Source organism: Balaenoptera acutorostrata, chromosome 6 (assembly GCF_949987535.1).
Source record: "Balaenoptera acutorostrata chromosome 6, mBalAcu1.1, whole genome shotgun sequence".
Lineage (NCBI taxonomy): Eukaryota > Metazoa > Chordata > Mammalia > Artiodactyla > Balaenopteridae > Balaenoptera > Balaenoptera acutorostrata.
This window is the reverse complement of record NC_080069.1, coordinates 36872309-36900086: the sequence shown is the minus strand read 5'-3', so window position 1 is coordinate 36900086 and position 27778 is coordinate 36872309. Positions and strand designations below refer to the sequence as shown.

General features: G+C 36.2%; 1 protein-coding gene across 5 annotated transcripts in view; it reads left to right on the top strand.

Moving 5' to 3' along the window:
• ERCC6L2 (ERCC excision repair 6 like 2) overlaps positions 1-27778 on the top strand; it is a 155927-nt gene that overhangs the window by 107935 nt on the left and 20214 nt on the right. For 4 of the 5 annotated variants that reach the window (XM_057548476.1, XM_057548475.1, XM_028165127.2 and 1 more), the window contains 3 exons: positions 3830-3910; positions 5647-6808; positions 12157-12311. In XM_057548476.1, coding sequence (XP_057404459.1) covers positions 3830-3910; positions 5647-6808; positions 12157-12311 — 1398 coding nt within the window. Of the gene's footprint in view, positions 1-3829; positions 3911-5646; positions 6809-12156; positions 12312-13132; positions 13522-27778 lie in introns of those variants that run through there. The other variant, XM_057548478.1, reaches the window with a different exon arrangement.

Below are 27778 nucleotides of genomic sequence, written 5' to 3'. Positions count from 1 at the left end.
AAAAAAAGAGACTTTCCTAAATAAACAAAAATATAAAATGTGTTTTGATTAAAAGTTACCAAATACTCCCTGAGATGCACTCTCATGTCTCATGGAGATTTTTGTTTTCTGTTCCCAATAAAAATTCCACACCAGTATTTCAAACTCTCCCAGTTGTGTTCATCCTCAGGATACAGATGTTTCTTATTCTTAACAGGATATTTATATCCTTTAAAAAATCTTTAAAATTCTTTAATATACCAGAGTACTAAGAATATTAACCTATTTTTTAGTTAATATTGATATGAGTATCATAAAATCCTAGACTATCATTTTTTTCAATCCCATCATCATACAGTTGAGGAAACTGAGTCTTGGAAAACTTAAGGATATTTCCCTTAACTTCCAGGACTTTGTAGTAAAACCTTAATGTACTTCATTTATTTAATAGTACCATAAAAACAGTTCAAGGAACAATTGGTCCCTGTCCTTAAAGAACTTAGACCATCTTTATGGGAGGTGGAAGAGAACATTTACATACTGAACACGTAACATCAGTAAGCATATGTTAAGCAAGTTTAGTAGCAGTTCAAACGTGATCATCAATGGTTGGGGAAAAGGAAGGTATATATGATTTGTATGTTGTGAATATTACAACTATTATACAATGTCTGATGTATATTGCTGAGTTTTTATTTTATAGTAACTATTTGATTCTGAATTGAGTGACCCATTTAGTCCCCCTTTCTCTGTCTTTTTCTTGTTTTGAATATGCTATTTCTCTGATGGACTTGTTCTTTCCCATTCCTCTTCTCTAATCAGTAAATAGCCTTGTTTGTCCTACAGGACCCCCTCAGATCCTACCTCCAGCGTTGGGTAGTACTACCCAACGTACTAGAGTATATTCATGTTTCTAATTTGAAATCATTACCTATAAAATATATTAGTATTATATTACTTATCCTGTTTTCTACTGTGTATCAAATAGTTTTATTCTCTTTTTTTATCAGAATAGCCACCTATTCCTCTGTTAAAAAAGTGTTAGGTAAGACATTCCATATGACAAGTTATGAAACGGAAAGTTCTCTTATTCTCTGGTTGTCCTAAATATATGTTGTTTCTCCTCCAGGATTGTTTATTAATGACAGGACCCTCCATATCTTATATTTTGTTTATGGTAAAATATGCTTAACTGCTTGCTAGGCACATCATTGGCACTCAATTATTAAATTAAATTTTGAATTAAAATTGCTCATTTGTTATCAATCAGAATTTAGTAGATTCATGCTGTGCTTTTGGCCGAACGATGTTTTAAAATATTAATAGTCCAAGCCCTGCATAATGGAAACATATATTATAAAGTAAAAGAAGTATTTTACTTCCTATGATACATTTTTAATTTTTAAAGGTTGTAGAAAAATCCCTTTTAAAATGTTTTAAGATGTAGAAATTTGAATATATAGAACACTTTTAATCTGATGATTTCTGGGCAATTTAGTTCTATTTTGCATTGACTTTCTTTTAATGGTTTCCCTTTAGAGATAGATATTGAGAGCTAATTTCACAAATATTTATTGAGTATATGTTAAATATCCAATACTATACATCATAGAACTAGGCACACAGAAATGAATAAAATAGACAAAAAGCCCTGCCTACAAAATTTTACATTCTATTTGGGGGAAACAAATAATAATATAACTGAAGTTAGTATATTATGATGATAGATTCTAAGGATAAAAATAGAGCAAGTAGATCAATAAGTTCTAGAGATCTACTACACAGCATGGTGAGTATTGTCAACAATACTATTATTATTATATACCTCAAAACTGCTAAAGGACTAGATCTTAAATGTTCTCACCACATAAAAGAATTGATCATTATATGCCATATTAGAGGTGTTAACTAAAGCTATGATGATAATCATATTACAGTATATAAATATATCAAATTAACACCTCGTAGACCTTAAACGTACACAGTATTATATGTACATTATATCTCAAAAAAAAAAAAAATAAAGCAAGGAAGGGAAATAGGGGGACTGTCAAGGAAAGAGCATTAAAATTTTAGATGGAGTAGCCAAGGAAGGATGCACTATGAGATTGCATTTGATTCTTTGAAGAGACAAGAAAGGAAGAGGTGTTTTAGACAGAGGAACAAATGCAAACAAAGACCCTGAGGGAGGAGCATGCCCAGCATGATTTCAAAATGGCAAGGAAGCCAAAGTGGCTGGAGTGGAGTAATCAAAAGAGCAAAAGATGGGGCCAGAGAAATGACAGGAAACCAGATCCTGCAGGAACTTTGGCTTTGACTTTGAGTGAGAACAAAAGCAATTAGAGTTCTGAACAGAAGAATGACATAGTCTGATCTATACTGTCTATTCTAAATGTTAAGAATTGGACTATAGAAGTACAAGAGCAGAAGCAAGACGCCAGGTAGGAGGATACTGCAACAATCCAGCCAAGAGATGGTGGTTTGGGCCAGAGGGTAGTGGTGGATGCCCTGAAGCACTGACAGGATTTACTGATGGATCGTCTGATAGGGTATGAGAAATAGGAGTTAAGGATGACTCCAAGTCAACAGAAGACTGGAGTTGCCATTTACCTATCACAAAGGGATTCTGACAGCTTGTAGATTTCTGGTGCTGCCAGTTGCATCTGTTGTAGCCATTTGGCTTCTGTTAAAGAGATAAAAGGGAGTTCTCAGACAGAGGCTTCCCACTCCCTTACAGTAATAGCCTCTAGGCACTGGAAGAAAAGATCTCATAGCAATTCAGGAACTCTTTATCATTCTTTCAAGTTCTTTAGGGGTGATTCTCACTTGTTGCCCTGGATACCAGGTAACTGGAGCCATGCCATTGCTATATTATGAATATTGGTGTATTCGTAAGTTGGATATTTGTAACTCTGGTGATGATAGTATTATTTCCCCTTGTTCTATCAACAAATAAAGGCTTGAAAAGAGAAATTTATTTTCTTTTGAAGAAGAATTTAATATTCTAGAATCTAGGCCATTAAATATCTCTGCTAAATGATATACCAAAAGCTATAAAAGCATACTTTCCTAAAAGATGTAGCAAGCCTATTACCTAATTAAGATTCTTTTAATTTTATATTAGATGGATATTTTCATTTTGATGTCTACTACACTGAAGGAATCAATAAGCATATTTTAATGAATATGAACTATGAACACACTAGCAATATAAGCTAGAATATCGAGTTCCCAATACCCAACATTATCCGTGGTATTTAAAATGTTGATAATATGTCCTTACATTTATTGCAATATTATATAATATTTACACATATACAATAGTTATACAGTTATCATATAGACATAGTTATTATGGCTATCACTACTGGGTAAATTTTTAACAGTTTTTCACTCTCCCTCCCTACTAGGGCTTTTAGTGGAGTTTGCTGAAAAATGTTATTAGTTTTCTATCAGAAAAAGTAAGCTTATGATAAGAAGTAAGAGTTTTTTATGAGCCCAGCAGGCTTCCACTGTGCCTCTATACTACCTAAGAATTATGAGCATTTTAAAGTATATATGAATTCCTTAATTAGCAAATTGAAAAATAGCATTAAGAGAGTTAAAGCAGGCTGTACTCAATTTTTTTTTTTTTTTTTTGGCCATACCACGCACCTTGCAGAGTCTTAGTTCCCTGACCAGGGATCGAACCCAGGCCCATGGCAGTGAAATCGCTGAGTCCTAAACCACTGGACCGCCAGGGAATTCCCTGTACTCAATTTTCTTAACTCTAAGTTTTAGCATGCCGTTGCTGTTGTTTATCTGGTTGTTTCTACCCTATATTTTACACAGTTATTTGCATTCTTTACAGAGAGAAGGCCAAGTGGAAGCAGGGGTCATGACAGCTACAACATGGTTGAAAGAGGAACCTCCAGTACACAAACTAGAAACAGTAAGCAATCTTTGAATCTGTAGCCTAGAACTCCTAGGAAACATGTATGTGAAGATTTTAAGTTTCTTTTCCTTTTCTTTCATTTTTCAATGCATAAAGAAAATGTTTTTTTGAAAACGTCAAGGACACAAAGTCAGAGGACTGTCAGTAAAATTAATAATTTAGGCTAATATTTCATATCATATCATAAAAAAAAATTCAGGAGCAGTCACCAGGTGTTTACATCCAAACTGGAATTTTAACTATGCCAAACTGTAAATCCAAAATTAAATGCACTGTATAGGTGACCAATCCAACCTAAATAATTTTTTTTTACTAAACAACAAATTAAATGGAAAAATAGCAATGTATATTTAAAATTATTAAATTCAAACACCAAACTCATTCTCTGACTCAAGCAGATATTTTATTTGAGTCCTTTGTCTTGTGGTAGTTTGTCATCTCACATACTACATACTTTATTGTCATCCTAAAGTCTTTTTAAAAGTAAAGAATATATATAGAAGATTTTTTTAAAATTGTTATTTCTGTTTTTTTCTTGTTTTTTTTTTTAAGGGATTTAACTCTAAATTTGTACTAGCCCAAAGATATAATGATAACTATGATAACTATATATTATGATATAACATATATATATATGATATAACAGTATATCATATAATCTGTATGATAACTATATGCAATGATAACTATAAATTTATAACACCCCTATAAATTTATATAACCAAGTATGGGGTGAATATTTTTCTAAATTTATAGAAATACATGAGTATCAAATATTGGCAGAAGTATTACCAGATAATACTTTCCCAAAATCTTTTTTTTTTTTTTTTTTTTAATTTATTTATTTATTTATTTATGGCTGTGTTGGGTCTTAGTTTCTGTGCGAGGGCTCTCCCCAGCTGCGGCAAGCGGGGGCCACTCTTCATCGCGGTGCGCAGGCCTCTCATTATCGCGGCCTCTCATGTTGCAGAGCACAAGCTCCAGACGCGCAGGCTCAGTAATTGTGGCTCACGGGCCCAGTTGCTCCGCGGCATGTGGGATCTTCCCAGACCAGGGCTCGAACCCGGGTGCCCTGAATTAGCAGGCAGAGTCTCAACCACTGCGCCACCAGGGAAGCCCCCCAAAATCTTTTACTAATGAAGCCTCAGTTTTCAGAAACTGAGAATATATTTAGCTCTAATTAATGTGGAAAAAGTAAATATTGGATTTAAATTTGTAGCAAATTTTACTTCAAAATAGCTTCAATATTTTCTTTATTTATGGTGGTCAAGATCCTATCCAATCTATTTTTAATCAATTAGAAACATTTTCCAGTTGGGAATTCTTTAGCTCCTACAAATTTGTTTTGTTTTTAACGCATGATTGAAAGTATCTGCTGGACTGTCGTAAGCAATAAGTTGTGTGCTTTTCACTTTGAGGCCAGAATCAGTCTCTGCATCTTAGAAGCTAACAGCTCTGCTCTGTGTTTTCCTTATAAATAATTTGATCATTTGATATTCTAGTTTTAACTTTTATTTATTTGGAAAGTTATTCAACTTTAAAAGAGTATACCAGACTGTAATATTAAATCCTTTATGTTTGTTTACTATCAATAAATGTTTTACTTTTAGAAAATACCAAGTAATATACTTGTACATAAATTATCTGCCCAAATTCAATTCCCCTCCAGTGTGATAGATTTGATATCCTTATTTTGACGTTTTCTAATGTTTCCACCATTGCTTCTTATATAGGCTAGGGAGCCTGACTGTCAAGAATACAAAAGTCCAGAACAGCCTGCAGAACCACTAGCAAAAGAAGCATGTGATCTCTGCAGTGATTTTAGTGAAGATGAATCAGTAGGACACTCAATAATAAAGACTGCTAAAAACAAAGCATCTGACTCAAGTAAAGCTTCGGGTACTCCTGGACAGCTTACCTTACTCCAGTGTGGTTTCTCTAAATTGTTTGAGACAAAATGTGAAGCAGTTGAGGACAGTGATGGAAATACTGCCTCTGACGATGAAAGTTCTGATGAACAGCCCACATGCCTTTCAACAGAAGCCAAAGATGTTGGTTGTCGGAAAAGTCAAGACTCTCTTGGTACTTCAAAGCATCAGAAATTACCTAACATCCTAAATCCAAATGGAAAATATATTTTTGATAAAAGTGAGATTTTAGAACAGAATATTTCTTCTGAGTCTGATGATGAGAAAAATTTTAAAAATACAGTTGACCACCATTGCATTTCACAGAATGTCACAGAATCAGAAGATAGTGATATCATCTTTCCCACACAGTACACAACTCAGAGATTCCTCAAAAAGAGTGTAAGGTTTAAGCCACCTGTGGATGGATCTGAAGATTCTGAAACAGAAAACCCTGTAAATATAAGAAATAATGGTGATAATAGAAAGACCGATGTCAGAGGAAATGGACTAATTTCAAAACAATTAAATCCTGAGAACAAGACCCTAAAATCTAATACAAAAAGAAAAGGCAGTAGTGATATTAGTGACGAATCTGATGACATTGAAATTTCCTCCAAGTCAAGAGTAAGAAAGAAAAGAGCTACTAGTTCTCTGAGGTTTAAGAGAAAAGAGGAAAATAAAAGGGAACTTTACACTTTTCCAAAAACAATGAAGAAAACAAACCAACTGTGTGCAACAGATGAAGACTGTACCTCTCAGGCTATTGATGAGTTTACATCTTCAGATGATGATTTATCTGTTAGCCACATCAGTGTCTCTAAACAGAACCATAGACCAAAAACTATAAAAGATAGAATCAGTTTCTCTTCAAAATTAACTAGCCATGAGAAAAATAGCACTTTTATACCAAGAAAACCAATGAAATTTCCAAATAAGAGCATTGTCAATCAAGATCAGATGTGTGAATCAATGGATAAATTTTTAGGTAACTGCAGATATATTCTGAAAACTTTTCTTTGCATATTTGTTTCATGCAATCAAATAGTTTCGCAAGAGATTCTTGAATTAACATGAATTAGCTCTACAATCAAGATGCTACATTGAGACACAAATGAGGAAGTGGGTGGTGGCAGGATAAAGGGGAAGACCACCTAGGTCAAGATAGAGAACTTCATCATCTAGACCAGGACCCCTTCCATGTGGCCCATCTGAATCACAACCTTCCCCATACACTAATTATTCTTTTTTGCATTTTTATGGCTTTATTAAATGTATATACAGTTGATACAAATGTGTATCTCTAGACATTATAGTTTAGTCTCACTCATTAAAAAAATTTTATATAGCTTAATGTATAGGATTCCTCCTCCATCCCTTTTGTTTCTTTACAATTTATATTTCTCTGTTGAAGAAACCAGGCCAATTGTTTTCTGCAACTTGCATATTGCGGATTGGTGCAGTTGAACATATTTCTCCGCCCTCTATATTTCCTGAAAATGATCAGTTGGCGTCTGACACTATATCAAACTCAGGTTCAGTTCCTTTGACAAAACAAAAGTTAGTGTTTGACAGAATGTATGCTGGTTTCTCTCTTTGTGATCTTAGCAGCCATTGATGCTTAATGCCTAGAATTATTTATTCATTCAGAGTAGCAAAATGACATTTTCTACTTCTCTCATTTCTTTTTCATTTGTTAGTTAGGATGCTTCTGAAAGGAGATACTTCCCCTCATCTACTGTTACTTACCCAGTGGTACAGTTCATACAGAGAAGGCAGGAAAAATAATTTCTTTCACAGCTTTTAGTATAAATTGATTTCCTATCATCCTTAGATTTCTTAAAATCATTATGAATTAATTGATTCAAACACATTTAATGAGTCCAAATCCATTTCAATTAATATCATTATTGAGGCTCAATTTTCCCATCTTTGGACAGTGGGAGCCTTTAAACATGAGCATTTTGATTCCTGAGATCTTTAACATGATGCTAATCATCTTTGATACCTCTCAGGTATTACAGGATGTTCCATCATGCATTTTTTGCCTCAGACCTAAAATCAGTCATTTCTCTAAGAAATCTTGGTTTCTTTTAGTGAGAAAGTGTGTTTCAAGACCACGGTCTGGTGCTAGGAATGATCATTGCTACTACTTGCTTGGGCCTTTCAGTGGATAAATTGTTTGTGTTACGTATGTGTGTGTGTATATATAGGTATATATGAGTTTATATATGTATTTATGTACATGTATGTATTTTTATATATGATGATAAAATATTTCATGAATTCATATTGATACTTCCATATTTGTACTTACCTTGGGGGTATAGAGCTTTTACTTAACCTCTTCTCTATCATATTTACATACCACTTCTTCTATGCTGATAATACCGGTTCTTTGGCATATAGGGAACGATTTAATTATAATGTTCCATAATTACTCATGTTTTATCCATGTTATAAAAAAGTCGAATAAGAAAAATATTATTATAATTCCTAGAAACATTAAGGTTTTGGGGTGTTTTTTTTTTTGTATATACTCTTCCATTTCTCCCCATTTTTAAAATGGATATATTATGTCTTCATTGTCAACACACATGAATATTGCATTATACTCTCTCCTCTTAGACTTCATTTATTCTTGGTTTGCAGATAACTATAAATTTAGTGCTTCTCATTAGTCAGTGTCTCTAATGTCAATGTCTCTCTAGTCATTTTGGTTGTCTGAAGCTTATTTTCTAGTAGATCCCTTATTTCTAGTAGATCCCAGGAAGTACTCATGAAAGTAATATTCCCTGAGATTGTTGTTGATAGCAGTTTGTACCCTTTATACTTAAAAGTCATTTTTTCTGGATATAAAATTCTTGGCTTACACTTTCTTTTCTTAAGTATTTTAAATATGTAGCTTCATTTTCTTCTGGCATGAAGTATTGTGCTATGTGTTCTTTTTTTTTTTCTTAGATGCCCAAAGTGTGTTTTTTCTTTTCCTTATTTTCTAGTAATTTTACTAGATTATATTTTGGTGTTTGTCTAGCTCAGGCTGCTGTAACAAGTTACCATAGACTGGGTGGCTTAAACAACATTTATTTCTCACAGTTTGGGAGGCTGGAAGTCCAAGATCAGGAAGGATTCTTGATTAGGGCCCTCTTCCTGGTTTACAGATCACTGCCTTCTTGCTGTCTTTACATGGTCGAGAGAGAAATCATCTTTCATGTCTTTTATTATAAGGGCACTAATCCCATTCATTAGGGCTCCACCCTCATGACCTAATTATCTCCCAAAGACCTAACCTCCAAACACCATCACACTGGGGATTAGGGCTTAAACATATGAGTTTTGCGGGGACACAAATATTCAGTCCATAGTAGTCTGGATCAATATTCTCATAGTGTAGTTTCAACTCAGTTTTTATTTAAGGAAAGCTTATTTGTACTAGTATTTTTAGCTACTTGTTCTATTCCTTTACTTTGACTTTCCTCTTCAGGAATTTCTGTTATTCAGATGTTCAGTCTTCTTTGCCTGTCTTCAGTATTTGTCACATTCTCCCAAATCCTATTTTATTTATTTTTCATTTCTTTTTGCTTTTTAAAAATGTCCTTCTATTTCTCTTAAATCAGTATCTATTGTGTAAGAGTATCTCTCTTACGTTCCTTCTAATTTAGTCTCCATTTCTGAATTTTTTTTTTTTAATTTCTATGTCTTTCTGAGTTCTGCCACTCATTTCTGAGTCATTCTAATTCTGATTTATATTGTTGGTTCCTATATTTTATCATTTTCTTAAGGTGTTTTACCTAATTTTGAAATCAATTACAATTTTGTTGTTTTATAAGCATATCTTTTTGGCATATTTTCATTGTAAGGATATTATTCTGCTGTAAGGATATTATTCTCTTTTCTCTTATAATTTTTATGAGATTTGACCCTCTTGCTCATTTTTATAGAAATTCTTTTACCTGAATTTTTTAAAATGAGGCAGAGTTTAAGAAATCTTTTCTAATTTCACAGAGATTCATATTTGTTATTTTTCTATAGTGTTCAAAACTATGATAGGATTTCCTGTTTCTGTTTCCCCTGCTTTGCTCTAGACCATCTCTTTCCCTCATCCCTGTTCTTCCTTTTCTGCTCATTTTGACTCCATCCCAGCAGTTTTTCCTCATTGTATGGCCCTGGCCTGGGAGCCCTGGAGGGTTAGTTTGGGGAGTTCCTTAGGGCTAGCTTGCCCCAGCCCCTCAGGCCTTCTTACCACAAGCCCCCTGTATGCTGTACTCAGCTTTAGAGAATGCAGAACCTTCCCAGATCCAGCTGCTGATCTCCAGGTAACCCACCGTGCTAGGGTCTCCTGTTCTCCGATCCATCAGATGCCACCCTGTCGCTTCCTTCTTCTTTTACACAGACCCTGATGCCATGCAGAGTGTGTAGCCATTAGTGGGTTATACCCACCCTCTTGTATTTTAGGGCTAATGGGAGTATCTTGTCATCTAATTTTGTTGTAAGTGTTGTCCTTTGCTTTTGGTTTTGCGGTCTAGTTGTTCTCATGTTCTCATGTGGGGATTCAGAGAGATTGAAAAACTGCTTCCCCTTACTACCATCTGCTGAGAATCTGATTAGTAGTTTTTAAGAGTTAGCATTGCTTTCAAAAGTGTCTCACTCATTCCCAAAAAAACTACATGAAAGAATCTGATATGTAAGCAAGCTTATATTTTGATAAGCTTTCTTTTGTGGTTATTAGTAGTGTCATTTAAAAGTTCATTATGATATATATTTTGATACCCTTGTAATTAAGTACAGGTTTACCCTGCTCTCCGAAAGTAGAGCCTTCCTATGTAACTTTTTGTAAGCTGAAATGGTGTAAAGCAAAGAAGCAATTACCTTAGGACACATCTTGTTAATGGTTGCACAAAATAAATCCAGATAAAGCACAGATGCTCACAGACACAGTCCAAAGCTATGATGGCTTGATGCTGAGATGCTGAGTGTCATTCCTGGGGAAGGAGCTTGGTGGTGCCACGCTTGCTGCTGGGCTGTGTGCTGCCTCTACAAGGGCTTGCTGCAAAACAAACACTGCAACACTTTTCACTTTTGGCCCTTTTTCACAAAAGCGAAAATTCTCTTTGGATTTCCTTCTGTTAGAGTGAAAACAGGTACTAACGTAGGTCTTTTGGGAAAGCTAAGTGGTGCAAAGCAAACTTTCAAGAGCTAAGGGATACCGGTACTGCACTATCCTTTGGTTTCTGTGCTACAATTAGATTTTAGGTTTGAGGAATTATTGCATAAACTTTTTTAAAAGAGCAGCTAAGTTCTGTTTTTTGTTTTTGTTTTTTACTGTGTAAAAGATGTCAATAGTTTGTGTGGAACTCGTTCTATTTTGAATAATGCATAATATGTGTCATCAGAATTAAGAAAAATCTGGGGAAATTTTCTACCAGAATCCTTTTGAAGGTTTTAAACTGTTGGTATACTTACTACTGATATTTTGAAATTTAAGACGAATATTATCTTGGTTACTCTTTTACTCATCTTATTTAACAACATCTTGTTTTCTCATGATTGGCAGTTCTGGTTGAGAAAGGTTCAGGACTAAAACAGCACAAGTGTTGAAGGTCATAATTGAGGTTCATTGCCAGAGCTGTTTGAGGGAGCTTTTATAGACCTCAATTTGAGCCTTCTTTTTTATGACCGTAATTTAAAAGTAAATTATAGGTGCCTAGAAGCAAAGCAGTAAAAAAAGTAGCCATTTTTTAAACTTCTTTCAGATAAAAGGTGTAAGTTAATTTTTTTCGTTTCCTAAAAACCTCCAAATCTGGGCATATGTACAAAAAAGACAGTGTACAAACAGTAAAACTGAACAAAGCCAACCAAACGAAACTCCCTGGTCATAAACCCCATGCTCCTACTTCGTCACTGTAATCAAATACGTGTTTAAAGGAACAGGTGAGGTTAGCACTGCTTTTAAATTAGTAAACTTTTTTTTTTTTTACATCAACAGAGACAACAAATTCATAGAGACAACCTTCCACTATGACTTTCCTCTTAGCCAAAACCCTCATTTCAGGCTTAAATCTAAAAATTGTTACCTGATTCAGAAGTTCTTATATTGATGAGAGGGAAAAGTCATTTCTAAGTTAACCTAGACCAATATATTTGAACTCTTTCTCTTTTCAATTGTTTTAAAAAAGAATATTGTGATATTGACATACAAACAATGTTTTTCTTGAGGATTAAAAATAAAATAAGCATAACCTGTTTTTAATGTGTTGCTGATAATTTTTAAAGTATACCTTGAACCATATTGCTTCATCATGAGACATCACTTAATAAACATCAATTACCTCCTAGGTGGTGTTCAGGAAGTGGCTTACATTCACTCAAACCAGAATGTGATTGGATCAAGCAAAGCTGAAAATCACATGAGCCGATGGGCAGCACGTGATGTATTTGAATTGAAGCAGTTTTCCCAGCTTCCTGCTAACATAGCTGTTTGTACTTCTAAGGTAAGTAGAACATAGGATAATGTATCTCTAGTTTTTAACCTCATTTTCACTGAAGTTCCTCAACAGGATCTTCTGTAAGTACTCCCTCAAAAGTACCAACAAGACTATAAATGACTTACAAATAAGTGTAAAAAACAGAATACCATTTGGGGCACTATATCCACTAAAGATGTTTTATATTAAAAGACAGATCTATATCTAAATGCCTAATAATGTTGAGTTGCTTAATAGTTTCCCTCAGTGAAAGTCTGCCAAAAATGAGGAATCTGAGGGAATCACTTAAATCAGAATCAAAAATACTTCTCATATGGAAAAAGGAAAATGTATCATTAGATTTACCTCCATAATTTTTCATCTAAAATGAAGACACACACAAAAACTAACTTCATATAGAATTTATATTTTTAACAAAAGGATTTTTATAATGTTAAAAGTAATAAATACTTCCTATGGGCTCTTCTCATTTAAATTTGCTGTTATATAGAAATAAGGCTTATATAAAAGTGATATTTTATTTACACACTTTTGTCAAAAGTTTTAAAAAATATTTTCTTCTCTTTGGCTTATTATTCTTTCTTAATTCCTTAGAGCTAGGTGTCTGAGGAGTAGTTTTTCTACCACTTTATGTGTAGAAGTGAAAAATTGGTATTGTATATAACAATGACACTTTGTTTCAAGTTAGTGCTACTTTTGAGAATGAAACGGGGCAGGGGTGGGGGGGTGGGGGGTTGGGGGTGGGATGCTATCTGAACTGTCAAGCTGAGACAGGAGATAGATGGGCCCCCAGGGCAAACGGTTTGTGTTCGTTCCTTGTGGACCAGTACTCTGAGACAGGAATAACAGGACAATTGAGAGAGGAGGCTGGACCCTGCCCAGAGGGAAGATAAGAGACCACTTATTCCTCATTCCTGAAGTCAGGAGACCTCCCAGACTACACATGAGCAGAAAGGCTCCTTGGAGGTCAAAAGGGGAGTGATGCCAAGTGTCCAAACCTACCCAAAGGCCTCTTGCATAGAATTCATCTTGGCTAAGAGATGCATGCGCACACATGGAAAAATCCTGAGCTATACCAAATATGGACTTTGAACCAGGCTAATCAAAATGACTGGCCAAAGGAAACCCGAAGAAATGCCCCATAAAAGTGATTCAAACTGCCACGAGGGTGTGACTCTTTCTCTGAGCCCACCCGTGTGTCTATCCACACATACTCTTTTTCTCGCCTAATAAATACTTTACTTGTTTCACCACTTTCCGTCTTTGTGGGAATTCTTTTTCTGCAAAGCCGTACAGCCAGGGCCTTGTCACTGACCACTGGTCTAGTGGCTAGGATTCGGTGCTCTCACCGGCGCGACCCAACCTCAGTCACTGGCCGGGAACCGAAACCCCGCTTCAAGCCGCTGCAGGCCTAGGCCACCCAAGATCAAAGCTATCTTCATTTATTTGTACCTCATCTGGTTTGACAAAGATTTTGGATTGTCTTAATAAAATCAGAATACAAAATTAAGTTCATGACCACGGAAAATATAAATTAAGACGGAAGTTCAAGACTGGGAGAAAGTTAGAATGCAGGTATATAGGATATACTATACTTTCCCAGATATATTTTTTTAATGAAATCTTGATTGAGTTTCCTGGTAGACAAAACAAAGGAAGTGAACAATGTATTTAGTGTTTTCTCAACTAGTACATTTGGAAATGTTGGGCAGTTTGGGTGGTCACAATGACTAAGTGCCTGACTGGTATTAATGTCTGGAGGCCAGGGATGCTAAATGGCTGTCCTGGGGGGTGGGGGGAGCATCCCACATGCCAAGAATTGTTCTGCGCAAAATGCCATAACACCCTACTGAGAAACACTGAGCTAAATGATTGTCCTTAAGAAAAAAGAAAAACAAAAAACAAAAAAACACCTCTTCTAAGGAGGAGCAAAGCTTTTCCTAGCGTTTAATTTGAAAGAAATTTGTCACCTGGCATTTTAAATGGGGACCGCTGAATGATCTAGTTAACTGTCAGTTGTCTTATAATATCCTTAGAGTAAATGTAATATTGAGCTTTGAAAGGCTGTGCTTTTAGCATTTTTCAGTGTAATCCAAAGGCCCAATTCCAAAATGCAACTCATGAAAGGACTTTCATGACCCAAGTATGCCACTTCTTTATATTCTCATTTGATCTGGGAGTATACCATATCTCAACCAATGCTGTAAAATAGCATTTCTACAGTTTGACTACCTTGTGGGAGCTATATGAAAAAGGTAGGCAGAAATGTGCTGGGTTTGCCAGAAATTTACTATATTAAAATGAAAAGCATATCAGAATCTTTTAAACAGCTAATTTTTTTTTAACGCATTGTTTACTTTGTTTATTTATTTATTTTTGGCTGTGTTGGGTCTCCGTTTCTGCGCGAGGGCTTTCTCCAGTTGCGGCAAGCAGGGTCCACTCTTCATCGCGGTGCGCGGGCCTCTCACTATTGCGGCCTCTCTTGTTGCGGAGCACAGGTTCCAGATGTGCAGGCTCAGTAATTGTGGCTCACGGGCCTAGCTGCTCCGCGGTATGTGGGATCTTCCCAGACCAGGGCTCGAACCTGTGTCCCCTGCATCGGCAGGCAGACTCTCAACCACTGCACCACCAGGGAAGCCCCAGACAGCTAATTTTTTATTAGGTTTTTCTTTCTTTTAAACCATGCCTTTTTTTTAAACCATGCTCTTTTCCAAACAAATTTTAATGTGAAAGGTCAGAAAATTTGGCAAACTCTGTAGTAGATGTTAATGCAATAATTTAACTGGATATTGGTCACTAGCTTATTTAAATATTTCTCAGAGAAGAAATTTACAGCCATGTAATACCTCCCAAAACGGACCCAAGAAGCAACCCCTAGATATAGAAGCAATAAAAAAGTACCTTTGGAACCTTCGTAAGGAAAATTGTAAAAATGAAAATGCTGGAAATATACTTTGCCTTTAGTTGGGGGGAGGTGGGTGTGCAAAGGGATTTCCTTTATCCTTACATTAGCAATACCAGTAGTTTTCAACCTTTTTCAACCCCAGCATTCTTGAGGTGAACAGCACAGTCTCATCAGAAACCTTGTCTTTTCACAGTGATTTTCAGAGTGAGGGGCATTTCTTACCAGGAAACAAATTGGAATACCCAGCTCCTGGAATTTCTGATATGTCCTTTGAGGCCATATATCTCCCCAGTCACACATAGACCAATTTAGTAGACCTTTTTCAGGGAATATGAAGAAATCTGGTGTTTAATGACTAAATCACGGTGGGTATAAAATACTCAGGGAAGTTTTAAAGCCATTAAGCAGGAAGTCCAGTCCCATGCCACCAACGCTAGCAGGCATTATAGAATAGTCTATATAAACATACTTATTTCAGTGGCTAACTTCTTTAAATCAATACTTGATACAGTAAAATTCTGACAGAATAAGATTCAATCCCTCAGATTTGACCTATATCATTTAATACATCAGGTTAATAATATAGTTGTACTTTAGCATCTTGAAAGCTGAAATGTATTACCTATAAAAAACAATCACTTGGGGATGGTATTATAAACTTACCATCAAAAAAGAAAGGTCTTGGATACACACTACTATATATAAAATAGCTAGCTAATAAGGACCTACTGTATAGCACAGGGGACTCTACTCAATACTCTGTAATGGCCTATATGGGATAAGAATCTAAAACAGAGTGAATATATGTATATGTATAACTGATTCACTTTGCGGTACACCGAAAACTAACACAGCATTATGAGTCAACTATACTCCAATAAAAAGTTAAATAAAAAGAAAAGTCTTGGTATATGAAAATCAGAGTTTTCAGGGCTTCCCTGGTGGCACAGAGGTTAAGAATCCACCTTCCAATGCAGGGGATGTGGGTTCGAGCCCTGGTCCGGGAAGATCCCACATGCCACGGAGCAACTAAGCCCGTGTGCCACAACTACTGAGCCTGTGCTCTAGAACCCGCATGCCACAACTACTGAAGCCCGTGCGCTCAGAGCCCATGCTCTGCAACAAGAGAAGCCACCACAATGAGAAGCCCACGCACGGCAACCAGAGAAAGCCCGCTCACTGCAACGAAGAGTAGCCCCCCCCACCCAGCTCACTGCAACCAGAGAAAGCCTGCACGCAGCAACGAAGACCCAGCGCAGCCAAAAATAAATAAAGTAAATAAATTTTAAAAATAAAATCAGTTTTCAGAATACTTAGTGATCATACATATTTTTGTTGTTCTTAGTTTTTCACCAACATCAAAAACTAAACCTACTATATTTTTGACATAAAACTGCAACCCCTGAGACATACCTCATGCTTTCCTCCTTTTAGTTTAACTAGAAATAAATAAATAAATGAACTCATATAATGAGACTCATCTTCAGTTTGTTGAACTCTAATATTCTAGAGGCAGAAGAAATTTTTGATTGTTATAACTAGCCTATGGCATGGAGTCTATTCAGGCTGTCAGTTTGAATTGTAGCTCTACCTGATACTTCCTGTGTGACCATGAACAAGTTACTTACCTTCTCTGTGCCTCAATTTCCTTGTGCTTAATATACAAGTAATTATACTTCTTACCTCAAATCGTTGTTGTGAAGACTAAATGAGGTAATACCTGTAAAATGCTCTGAACAGTACCTGACACAAAGTAAGCAGTCAATGAATAATAAGTATTGTTACTACAACCAATGGATAAGACTGATGTCAGGTCTCTAACTCCCCTGGAGGGTGAGGATCAACAAAAACAATTAATCTATAAACAGTTGTATGCAGCTATATTTAACTATAAGTAAAAGAATGGGTGGTACTAGTCCATCTGGGGCTTCGAATTTCCTTAAAAACAAAACAAGAATATTTATGGTAGATTATTTTTCAAATTTTTATATGTGACTACTGTTTTTGTTTATGAAAACAAAGTCACTCAGTACTTTATACTTTATATTAATTTTGTTTTAGGATATTCTGTATTAGAGTAGAAGTTATTAGTAACTTTTCTCCTTAAAGCTGATAGATTTATTTTCTGTTTAGATTCATTAGTTTGTGACTACTTCTAATTCATGATATCTCCATAGCTGCTGACAGAGATTCAAATGAGTGAGACAGCACTCTGCCATCAAACTAGTCCTTTTGCATCTCTATACATATTACTCTGGGTTCTCCTCATTATAATTCTTCTGGAAACTAGAAACTACTTTAATAATGTCAGTGAGATGGAATGATGGTAATGTTGTGTTTTTCTTTACTAAAACTATTTGTAAAGATGGTTAAATCAAGCATTTCTGAAGACTTTTAAAATTAAAAAATATTATTTTACGTAAATGAGATATTGATGACATGTCAAAGCCATTCACAGAATTTCTAAGGAAAAAAATGATCACAATCACTGATTTCATCATATCTGGTCGATAGTATTTATTTCAACACCTTTAATGAGTAAATCATTGAACCACACCATCATCTTTGGTTAGATATATATATGTCACTCACTGAGAGGTTTTGCAGCTCTCCCTGTGGTGGTGGCTGGCAATAATGGATTTGCAGTTTTGGGAAAACTTTTAAACCGTTACGGGAAGAAAAGAGAATAAACTAAGGTGAAGGTAAATGAAGCAAGATGAAGGCAGAAAGTCTCAGCCATAGTGTTAGAAATATCGACAACCCTCTTCTGAAATCTTCAAAAATCCCTAGACCTCCCAGCTACAGTACAGTATCTTTCATCTGGGGCTCACATCCAGAATCTTTTTGATTACTGAGAATTCTTTTGAGTGCTTCATGTCTGTCACCAAAGTTTTATTAGAGACCTTTGTGTTTGAAAAGATTTTGTGTTTGTATGTGTGTATGCCTGTGTGTGGTCTCTGTGTGTGTCTGTGTGTCTGCAGCCAGATGCAGATGTGTTGCCTCAATTCCTAAGAAAACAAAACAAGTCCTATTTATTTGTATGAAGGCAACACAAGATTAACAGTGGCCACAATATGCAAGTATTTCACTTTCCAAGGAATACTGTAATTGAGTCTAAGTAAGAGCTTTTAACTAAATTGCAAAGGAATATACTAAATGGAAAACTTACGAAAGAGAAATAATGTACACTACAATTATAGATAACATACTATGGTCTTTCAGAGTTTCTCAGTCCTTTGATGTAATTATTGGTAACCAGAATGACAAAAGCTATGAATCAAATGGAATTCACCCATATATTAAGAAAAGTTCTAGAATATACTATCTTCTCCATATTTCCTTTGGTTTCTTACAGTTTATACTTTTATAAAATAATTTCTACTTATTTGAACATATTTGATAAATGTCTTGAATTAAAACCTATCTCTCCTAAAATAAATTTCTAATTATACCTTTTTAATTTAGCAATACAAACTATATAAAATGAGAACTTGCTTTGCCTTCAATTGTACTTGGATATTTTAGAACCATTTCTGAAGACAGCTTATTTTAAAAGACAAGATGTCTGATAACAAGGGGGAAAACCTGTGTGATTTAGGTTTAAGCTTAGACCAAAAAGAAATGTTCTAAGCATTGGAAGGAACTTCATTAGAGTTCATTTATTCTTTTAATATATGGAAGTATGTCATAAAACTTAGCTATACCTGTGTGTGATATGGTACCTCATTTTTTCAATCAACTGCATGTTTTCAACTTAAGTTTACTTAAAGTTTTCTGAAAAGAATTGTACAAAGACAGCATTTGATTAAGGATTAATCACTATGGCAACTGAGACGTGGTGACTGAAAGGGGGAGGATGTATTCTCCCCTCAGTTTCCTGCCAGCTGTCATAGTCAACCTCTGCTGCCTGAATCCAAGCCAAAATATAGACTGTGACCAACTTGAAGAAACTATATCTGTATTTTTATAAATTGGTACAAGTATCAGACTATAAAAGAAGACTTAATCCCCTGAATTGGATGACAGACACTTGGCACTCTTGCCAGTGTTTGACAGAGAAATAACGGGTTGCTTTGTAGTAAAACCTGGATTAATAGTAAACCGTTCTTTATGTTATTGCAGTGTGGTGTAAATGAGAGAACTAAGCATGCCGACAGCCTGGAGGCGGGGTGGCATGGGGGAGAGAGTGCCTTTTATATAACCAGTGCAGGTTTAAGCACTGTTCAGAATACTGTAAATACAAAATGTTGTCTTAGAACTTCTCTTTCTTGTATTTGTATTAAATTGGCATTTTGTAGATTACTTAAAGAAAGGATTTCTATGAGCTATGGTGGATTTAGTTGCAGTATGTTTATACAGCTTTTGGAGTCAGCAAGGAGGGATGGACTGTTTACAATGAGCAGACTTTGGGGAGATATAGCATTCCATTAGCCTAGTTTTCAGGATAGTGAATGGCATGATGGTTTAAAGTAATTGTTCACAAATGACTGGTTTATGAAGTAGTCCAGTAAGTAAGGTTTATGGTTTCAGCATGTAGCGGAATTAACTCTTACTGGGTGGGATTTTTCATGGTCTTATGATTTTTCTTTCTATAGCTAGATGTTAATTTTATGGTGTTTGTATCAGAAAGTTATTCTTTCAAGTGATTTTAGTAGAGATTGGAGTTTTTAAGTTGTGTGTGTATATGTATGAAATTACGTGACCAGTGCTAGCATGAAAAAGGCTGTTGTGTTTCTATCCTTAGAACTAGGATTGATTCAGAGAGATAGTGTGTCATTTGTGAGGAACACCTGTTACCTCATTAGAGGAATGAGAATCTGGTGTTAACTATAAGCACCTATACCTATTCCCCTCCTAGCTGGTGGTGATGAGAAGCTGTGGCATCCTTCCTCACAGTGACGTTACCAGGATTAATAATGCCACTAATGAGCTGATGTGTACAAAACACATTCAACTCCTTGCAAGAAAGGCATAAATTTTTATTATTGTAATTACGATTATTGCTTATTAGTAGGGGTGATGAGTGAAACTCTTTCTATTATTCTCTGCAATGACCTGTTATTCTTTTTGTTGTTAATAGCACCAATAATAGAATATGTTAGAATACCATAAAAGGTATCTAGTCCAGTCCTCAAATTTTATAGATGAAGGGCCCACCTTGAACTATGCCTGATTTATCATAAAGAATACTATAGAAAAAAATTGTATTTGACAGCACTTATAAAAAACTAATTTGACCATGGCCTAGACTGACAAAAATATTCTTTGCTTATTAGGAAGTAGCTTGATTCTAACTCTTCTTCTAGCTGGTCATTGTTCCAATTGCATAGATGATTGATACGGCTTCTTTGAACAGTTTCTCCATTTAGAATAGTTGAAAGATTATAAATAGCTTAAAAATACTATTTCTTCAAATAATGCCTTCTAAGTAACAATATAAAAGCTTAAAGATATAAGGCCTCATTGAACTCTGATTGACTCCACCTAGCGACTTAGAGAATGTTAAGCACTTAACAGCCCTTTTCAAATTATATTTTATCCCTCTATTGAAAACCATGGTATCAATTGGACATGGCCACTTAATGGAAACACCTATTGCCTTGTCATCTGAGAATCCTGCCTGTATACATATGAATTCTGAATTTTATAGGACGAATAAAGCAAAATTATAAGGTCATAATGTGCAGGATTCTTGGAGACTAATGCAAACATAATATTTTACTGATTTTTTTTTTAAATCAGAGGGTACGTGACTTCCCTCAGGCTCAACAGTGGCAGTCAGCTTAAATCCCTGTAGTCTTTCAATCTTTCTGTCTTCTCTTGTGCTTTTCCCTCAGTTCCTTTGGTTTCTAGTTTGCTTTGAAGGTTTTTACTTTTTTTTTAAATTCCATTTTGCTTTTCCAATATGACAAATCAGTCTAGTTTTCCAAGATAACTTGCCTGTGAAGAATTACCGTCACTTTAGCAGTTAAACAAAAAATTCAGGTGGACTGAATGCATCTTTCTCTTTAAAAAATATTTTTTTAGATAGTTAAAACTATCTGTACTCAAGAAATATAGTAAGACTGTTTGCAATATCTACTCTGCCAAAGATATTTTGGCAAAGACATAATTTTTTTTACTTTTTTCTCTTTACTTATGCTTTTTCTCTACCACAAATAACCTTCAGCCTTAGTTTTTCTAACCTCCCAAATCTCCAAACCTCTCTTCCTTTCAGCATCTACCTCAGATGTGTCACTCTTTCACAAAGCCTGCCCCAATTCCAACCTAAGATGGAAGTAAGCTGTCCTTCTCCTTACACTCTTTCTGCTTCTTCCAATAGTACTTTATGTGGCCTGTTATTCTAACATATGACTTCCACGTTTTTATCATAGTTATGTAAGTATACATCTTTTTCTTCTTTTCTATAAACTCTGGACTTCAAAAAATAGCACAATATATCTCAGATTCACATTTGATAATTCTGGAGACCTAAAGTAGTGTCTCGTACAAAATTGATAGTTTTTGAATAATTTAGGTTTTCAAGTTGTTGTCAGCGTATAATGAACCCCATCACTATCTTCTGAAAATTAAATGGCTTAAACTATCTTTTCCATTAACAACTTTCATAGTTTTCCTGACAATCCTCTGGCAATGACCTGCCATTGTTCAGAGCTACTACTGAATATATTTAATTAGCCAAGGGAAACAATCCCTCCTTATCTGAATTAGAAGTATTCTCAGGCTTGCCTGGCATTCATGGTCTTCGATAAACTTACTCAATCTGCACCTCCAAGTAAATCATCTACTGGCTGATCTTCCACTCAAGTTTCACTTCTTACATGAAGCCTCAGTCTTCAGAGATCACTCTATTCCAAGCTCCTTTCACACCCATTCTCTGTGCCAGTCATCACTGTAGACATGACAGACACCGCATTAACGTTTGCTCTCTTCTCATGTATGTTACAAGCTGCTTAAGGATCAGGACCATGATATATATGTCCGTAAGCATCACCAATTAGCAACAGGCAGCACAGAGTGGAAGTTCAGAAAATATTTGTTACTGGTAATTCCTGCAAGAAAGTACTACATAAGGCAGATCCCCACAACCATTTTCACTATGAGTAAAGGCTCCTTAACTCTTAGCTCCACAAGTTAATGTTAAAGGAGATATACTGGCAGATAATGTAAAGATGTTAGTTATTTTAGAGCAGCATAAATGCTGGTATTCTCCATCTTCACTCATTATCTGTCATCTCTTGACCATAGTGCTGGTATAAGACACCCACTCGAGAAGTGAGAACATGGAGAATGGTGTCAGAAAGATACCCCTACCCATGCATGACTTTGTAAGCTTTCCTCATCTAGCAGTAACAAATCTGAACAGTCACTTTGGGGCATAATTTTCTCTCCTCCAAAGTTCTATAAAATATCTTACTGTGTTTCTTTTCCATAGCACATGAGGCCTATCTCAATTTGGTGCTAGTCTCCTTTTCCAGTCTCATTCTGAGATACTCATTCAGAATTATTGACACTATGTGCCAGGCACTGTGCTAGACTCTGGGGATAGAAAGATGAGCAGGCTCTTCCTAGTCAGCCTTCAGTTTATAAATCAGTCTCCAAGCACACTGTGGACTTTTACTCTTCCATGTCTTTGCTCTTGTGGTTCTTTTGTTTAAAATTCCATTTCACCTGTGTCTGCCTGTTGAACCCCTACTCCTTGTATCATCAGTGACAGTTGTCCCCTGTCTTCTCCAAAGCAGTATAAATGTTTTCCTCAAATTCATCTTTACTTATTTGTGTGTGTGTGTTTGTGTGTGCATGTATGTCTGCTATAGCACTTATCACATTGTATTATGTGATACTTTATAAGTAAGTATCTACAGGATGCTTTCAGCTGCAAGGAATAGAATAACCATCTGAAAATGGCTTATACAATAGGCTGTTGAACTAATTTACATAACAGCAAGGCTGGAGGGAGGTATTTCCAGGTGTATTACTACAGTCCAATGACATCATAAGAATTCAGGCTCTCTCATTTTCTGCCCCACTATCCTCAGTAAGTTCAGTTTTAGTTCCATGAGGCCTTTTGCCTTATGTTACAAGATGACTACTGCATCTCAAGAACTTATTTCCTCTTACAAATGTATCCGAAGACAGGAAGGCGTGGTTCTCTTCCTGTATCTCTCCTTTTATTGGGGAAGAAAATCTTTCTGGCAGAACATAATTGGCTTGACTAATTTGTTTATCCCCTAAGAACTGAGAGGGCAATCTACCTTCCCTGAGCACATTTCTAAGAGAACCTCAATTTTGTTCAGACAACAAAGAGGGAGGCAGTGGCTGTTAGTAGGCCATCCACAGTGTCTGGCACTGTATTCCTGGTTAGACTGTGAAACTCTTTTGCATTAGGAAGTGAATCTTACTCTACCTTTTATTCCCAGGACCTAAAAAAGTACCTGCTACATAGATACTCAATTAGAACTTACCGATTTTAATTGAATTTCTAGTATATACTAAAGAGATTCTATACAGAGAAATGTGGAGAATTATTCTAATTTATTAGCATAAGCATGAATTCTTTTGTAGTAGATTAGCTTTAGGCAGGATAAATATGTTTGAACTATGATCCTTGATCTAAGATGGAAGTTGTGATATTTTTGCAAATTTCCTGATGAAGATAGAATCCCTTTTAACATAACCAGAGTCAGCTCTCACAGCATTTACGACAAAATTGTTGGTAGGTTGATGTTTTATTTAAAGGTGTCAGTCATTTTGTAACCAAGTTATTATCGGAATCAAATTTCAATTAATCTATAAACAACTTTCATGACTATTTAGCATTAACTGCTTCAAAATGGAATTAGAAAGCCATATCATACTTTTATTCAGTATTTAAAGCTATCCCATTGCTGTGGCCAGATGAAATAATGAATACCTTAAGAGAAAGAACTTCTCACTTTGTTCATAAAAATTATTTGGGCCACTAGTATTTACCACCGCATACTTTCAGGAAAGGAAAACTACTTTTAGTTTCTCTTAAGAATATCCTTGATGCGGATTAACCAAGATGGCGGAGTAGAAGGACGTGCTCTCACTCCCTCTTGCGAGAGCACCAGAATCACAACTGGCTGCTGGACAATCATTGACAGGAAGACCCTGGACTTCACCAAGGAGGATACCCCACGTCCAAGGACAGAGGAAAAGCCACAGTGAGACGGTAGGAGGGGCGCAATCAGAGTAAAATCAAATCCCATAACTGCTGGGTGGGTGACTCACAGACTGGCGAACACTTATACCACAGAAGTCCACCCACTGGAGTGAAGGTTCTGAGCCCCACATCAGGCTTCCCAACCTGGGGGTCTGGCAACGGGAGGAGGAATTTCTAGAGAATCAGACTTTGAAGTCTAGTGGGAATTGATTGCAGGACTGCGACAGGACTGGGGGAAACAGAGACCCCACTCTTGGAGGGCACACACAAAGTAATGTGTGCATCGGGACCCAGGGGAAGGAGCAGTGACCCTGGGGGAGACTGAACCAGACGTACCTGCTGGTGTTGGGGGGTCTCCTGCAGAGGCAAGTGGTGGCTCTGTTTCACCGTGGGGATAAAGACACTGGCAGCAGAGGTCCTGGGAAGTTCTCCTTGGCGTGAGCCCTCCCAGAGTCTGCCATTAACCCCACCAAAGAGCACGGGTAGTCTCCAGTGTTGGGTTGCCTCAGGCAAAACAACCAACAGGGAGGGAACCCAGCCCCACCCATCAACAGTCAAGAGGATTAAGGTTTTACTGAGCTCTGATCGCCACAGCAACAGGGAGGGAACCCAGCCCCACCCATCAACAGTCAAGTGGATTAAGGTTTTACTGAGCTCTGACCCCCACAGCAACAGTCAGCTCTACCCACCACCAGAGCCTCCCATCAAGCCTCTTAGATAGCCTCAACCACCAGAGGGCAGACAACAGAAGCAAGAAAAACTACAATCCTGCAGCCTGTGGACCAAAAACCACAGTTACAGAAAGACAGAGAAGATGAAAAGGCAGAGGGCTATGTACCAGATGAAGGAACAAGAAAAAACCCCAGAAAAACAACTAAATGAAGTGGAGATAGGCAACCTTCCAGAAAAAGAATTCAGAATAATGATAGTGAAGATGATCCAGGACCTCGGAATAAGAATGGAGGCAAAGATTGAGAAGATGCAAGAAATGATTAACAAAGACCTAGAAGAATTAAAGAACAAACAAACAGAGATGACCAATACAATAACTGAAATGAAAACTACACTAGAAGGAATCAATAGCAGAATAACTGAGGCAGAAGAGCGGATAAGTGACCTGGAAGACAGAATGGTGGAATTCACTACTGCGGAACAGACTAAAGAAAAAAGAATAAAAAGAAATGAAGACAGCCTAAGAGACCTCTGGGACAACATTAAACGCAACAACATTCGCATTATAGGGGTCCCAGAAGGAGAAGAGAGAGAGAAAGGACCAGAGAAAATATTTGAAGAGATTATAGTCGAAAACTTCCCTAACATGGGAAAGGAAATAGCCACCCAAGTCCAGGAAGCGCAGAGAGTCCCATACAGAATAAACCCAAGGAGAAACACGCCGAGACACATAGTAATCAAAGTGGCAAAAATTAAAGACAAAGAAAAATTACTGAAAGCAGCAAGGGAAAAACGACAAATAACATACAAGGGAACTCCCATAAGGTTAACAGCTGATTTCTCAGCAGAAACTCTGCAAGCCAGAAGGGAGTGGCATGATATACTTAAAGTGATGAAAGGGAAGAACCTACAACCAAGATTACTCTACCCAGCAAGGATCTCATTTAGATTTGATGGAGAAATCAAAAGCTTTACAGACAAGCAAAAGCTAAGAGAATTCAGCACCACCAAACCAGCTCTACAACAAATGCTAAAGGAACTTCTCTAAAGGGGAAACACAAGAGAAGAAAAGGACCTACAAAAACAAACCCAAAACAATTAAGAAAATGGTCATAGGAACATACATATCGATAATTACCTTAAACGTGAATGGATTAAATGCCCCAACCAAAAGACATAGACTGGCTGAATGGATACAAAAACAAGACCCATATATATGCTGTCTACAAGAGACCCACTTCAGACCTAGGGACACATACAGACTGAAAGTGAGGGGATGGAAAAAGATATTCCATGCAAATGGAAATCAAAAGAAAGCTGGAGTAGCTATACTCATATCAGATAAAATAGACTTTAAAATAAAGAATGTTACAAGAGACAAGGAAGGACACTACATAATGATCCAGGGATCAATCCAAGAAGAAGATATAACAATTATAAATATATATGCACCCAACATAGGAGCACCGCAATACATAAGGCAACTGCTAACAGCTCTAAAAGAGGAAATCGACAGTAACACAATAATAGTGGGGGACTTTAACACCTCACTTACACCAATGGACAGATCATCCAAAATGAAAATAAATAAGGAAACAGAAGCTTTAAATGACACAATAGACCAGATAGATTTAATTGATATATATAGGACATTCCATCCAAAAACGGCAGATTACACGTTCTTCTCAAGTGCACACGGAACATTCTCCAGGATAGATCACATCTTGGGTCACAAATCAAGCCTCAGTAAATTTAAGAAAATTGAAATCATATCAAGCATCTTTTCTGACCACAACGCTATGAGATTAGAAATGAATTACAGGGAAAAAAACGTAAAAAAGACAAACACATGGAGGCTAAACAATACGTTACTAAATAACCAAGAGATCACTGAAGAAATCAAACAGGAAATAAAAAAATACCTAGAGACAAATGACAATGAAAACACGACGACCCAAAACCTATGGGATGCAGCAAAAGCGGTTCTAAGAGGGAAGTTTATAGCTATACAAGCCTACCTAAAGAAACAAGAAAAATCTCAAGTAAACAATCTAACCTTACACCTAGAGAAACTAGAGAAAGAAGAACAAACAAAACCCAAAGTTAGCAGAAGGAAAGAAATCATAAAGATCAGAGCAGAAATAAATGAAATAGAAACAAAGAAAACAATAGCAAAGATCAATAAAACTAAAAGTTGGTTCTTTGAGAAGATAAACAAAATTGATAAGCCATTAGCCAGACTCATCAAGAAAAAGAGGGAGAGGACTCAAATCAATAAAATCAGAAATGAAAAAGGAGAAGTTACAACAGACACCGCAGAAATACAAAACATCCTAAGAGACTACTACAAGCAACTTTATGCCAATAAAATGGACAACCTGGAAGAAATGGACAAATTCTTAGAAAGGTATAACCTTCCAAGACTGAATCAGGAAGAAACAGAAAATATCAACAGACCAATCACAAGTAATGAAATTGAAACTGTGATTAAAAATCTTCCAACAAACAAAAGTCCAGGACCAGATGGCTTCACAGGTGAATTCTATCAAACATTTAGAGAAGAGCTAACACCCATCCTTCTCAAACTCTTCCAAAAAATTGCAGAGGAAGGAACTCTCCCAAACTCATTCTATGAGGCCACCATCACCCTGATACTAAAACCAGACAAAGACACTACAAAAAAAGAAAATTACAGACCAATATCACTGA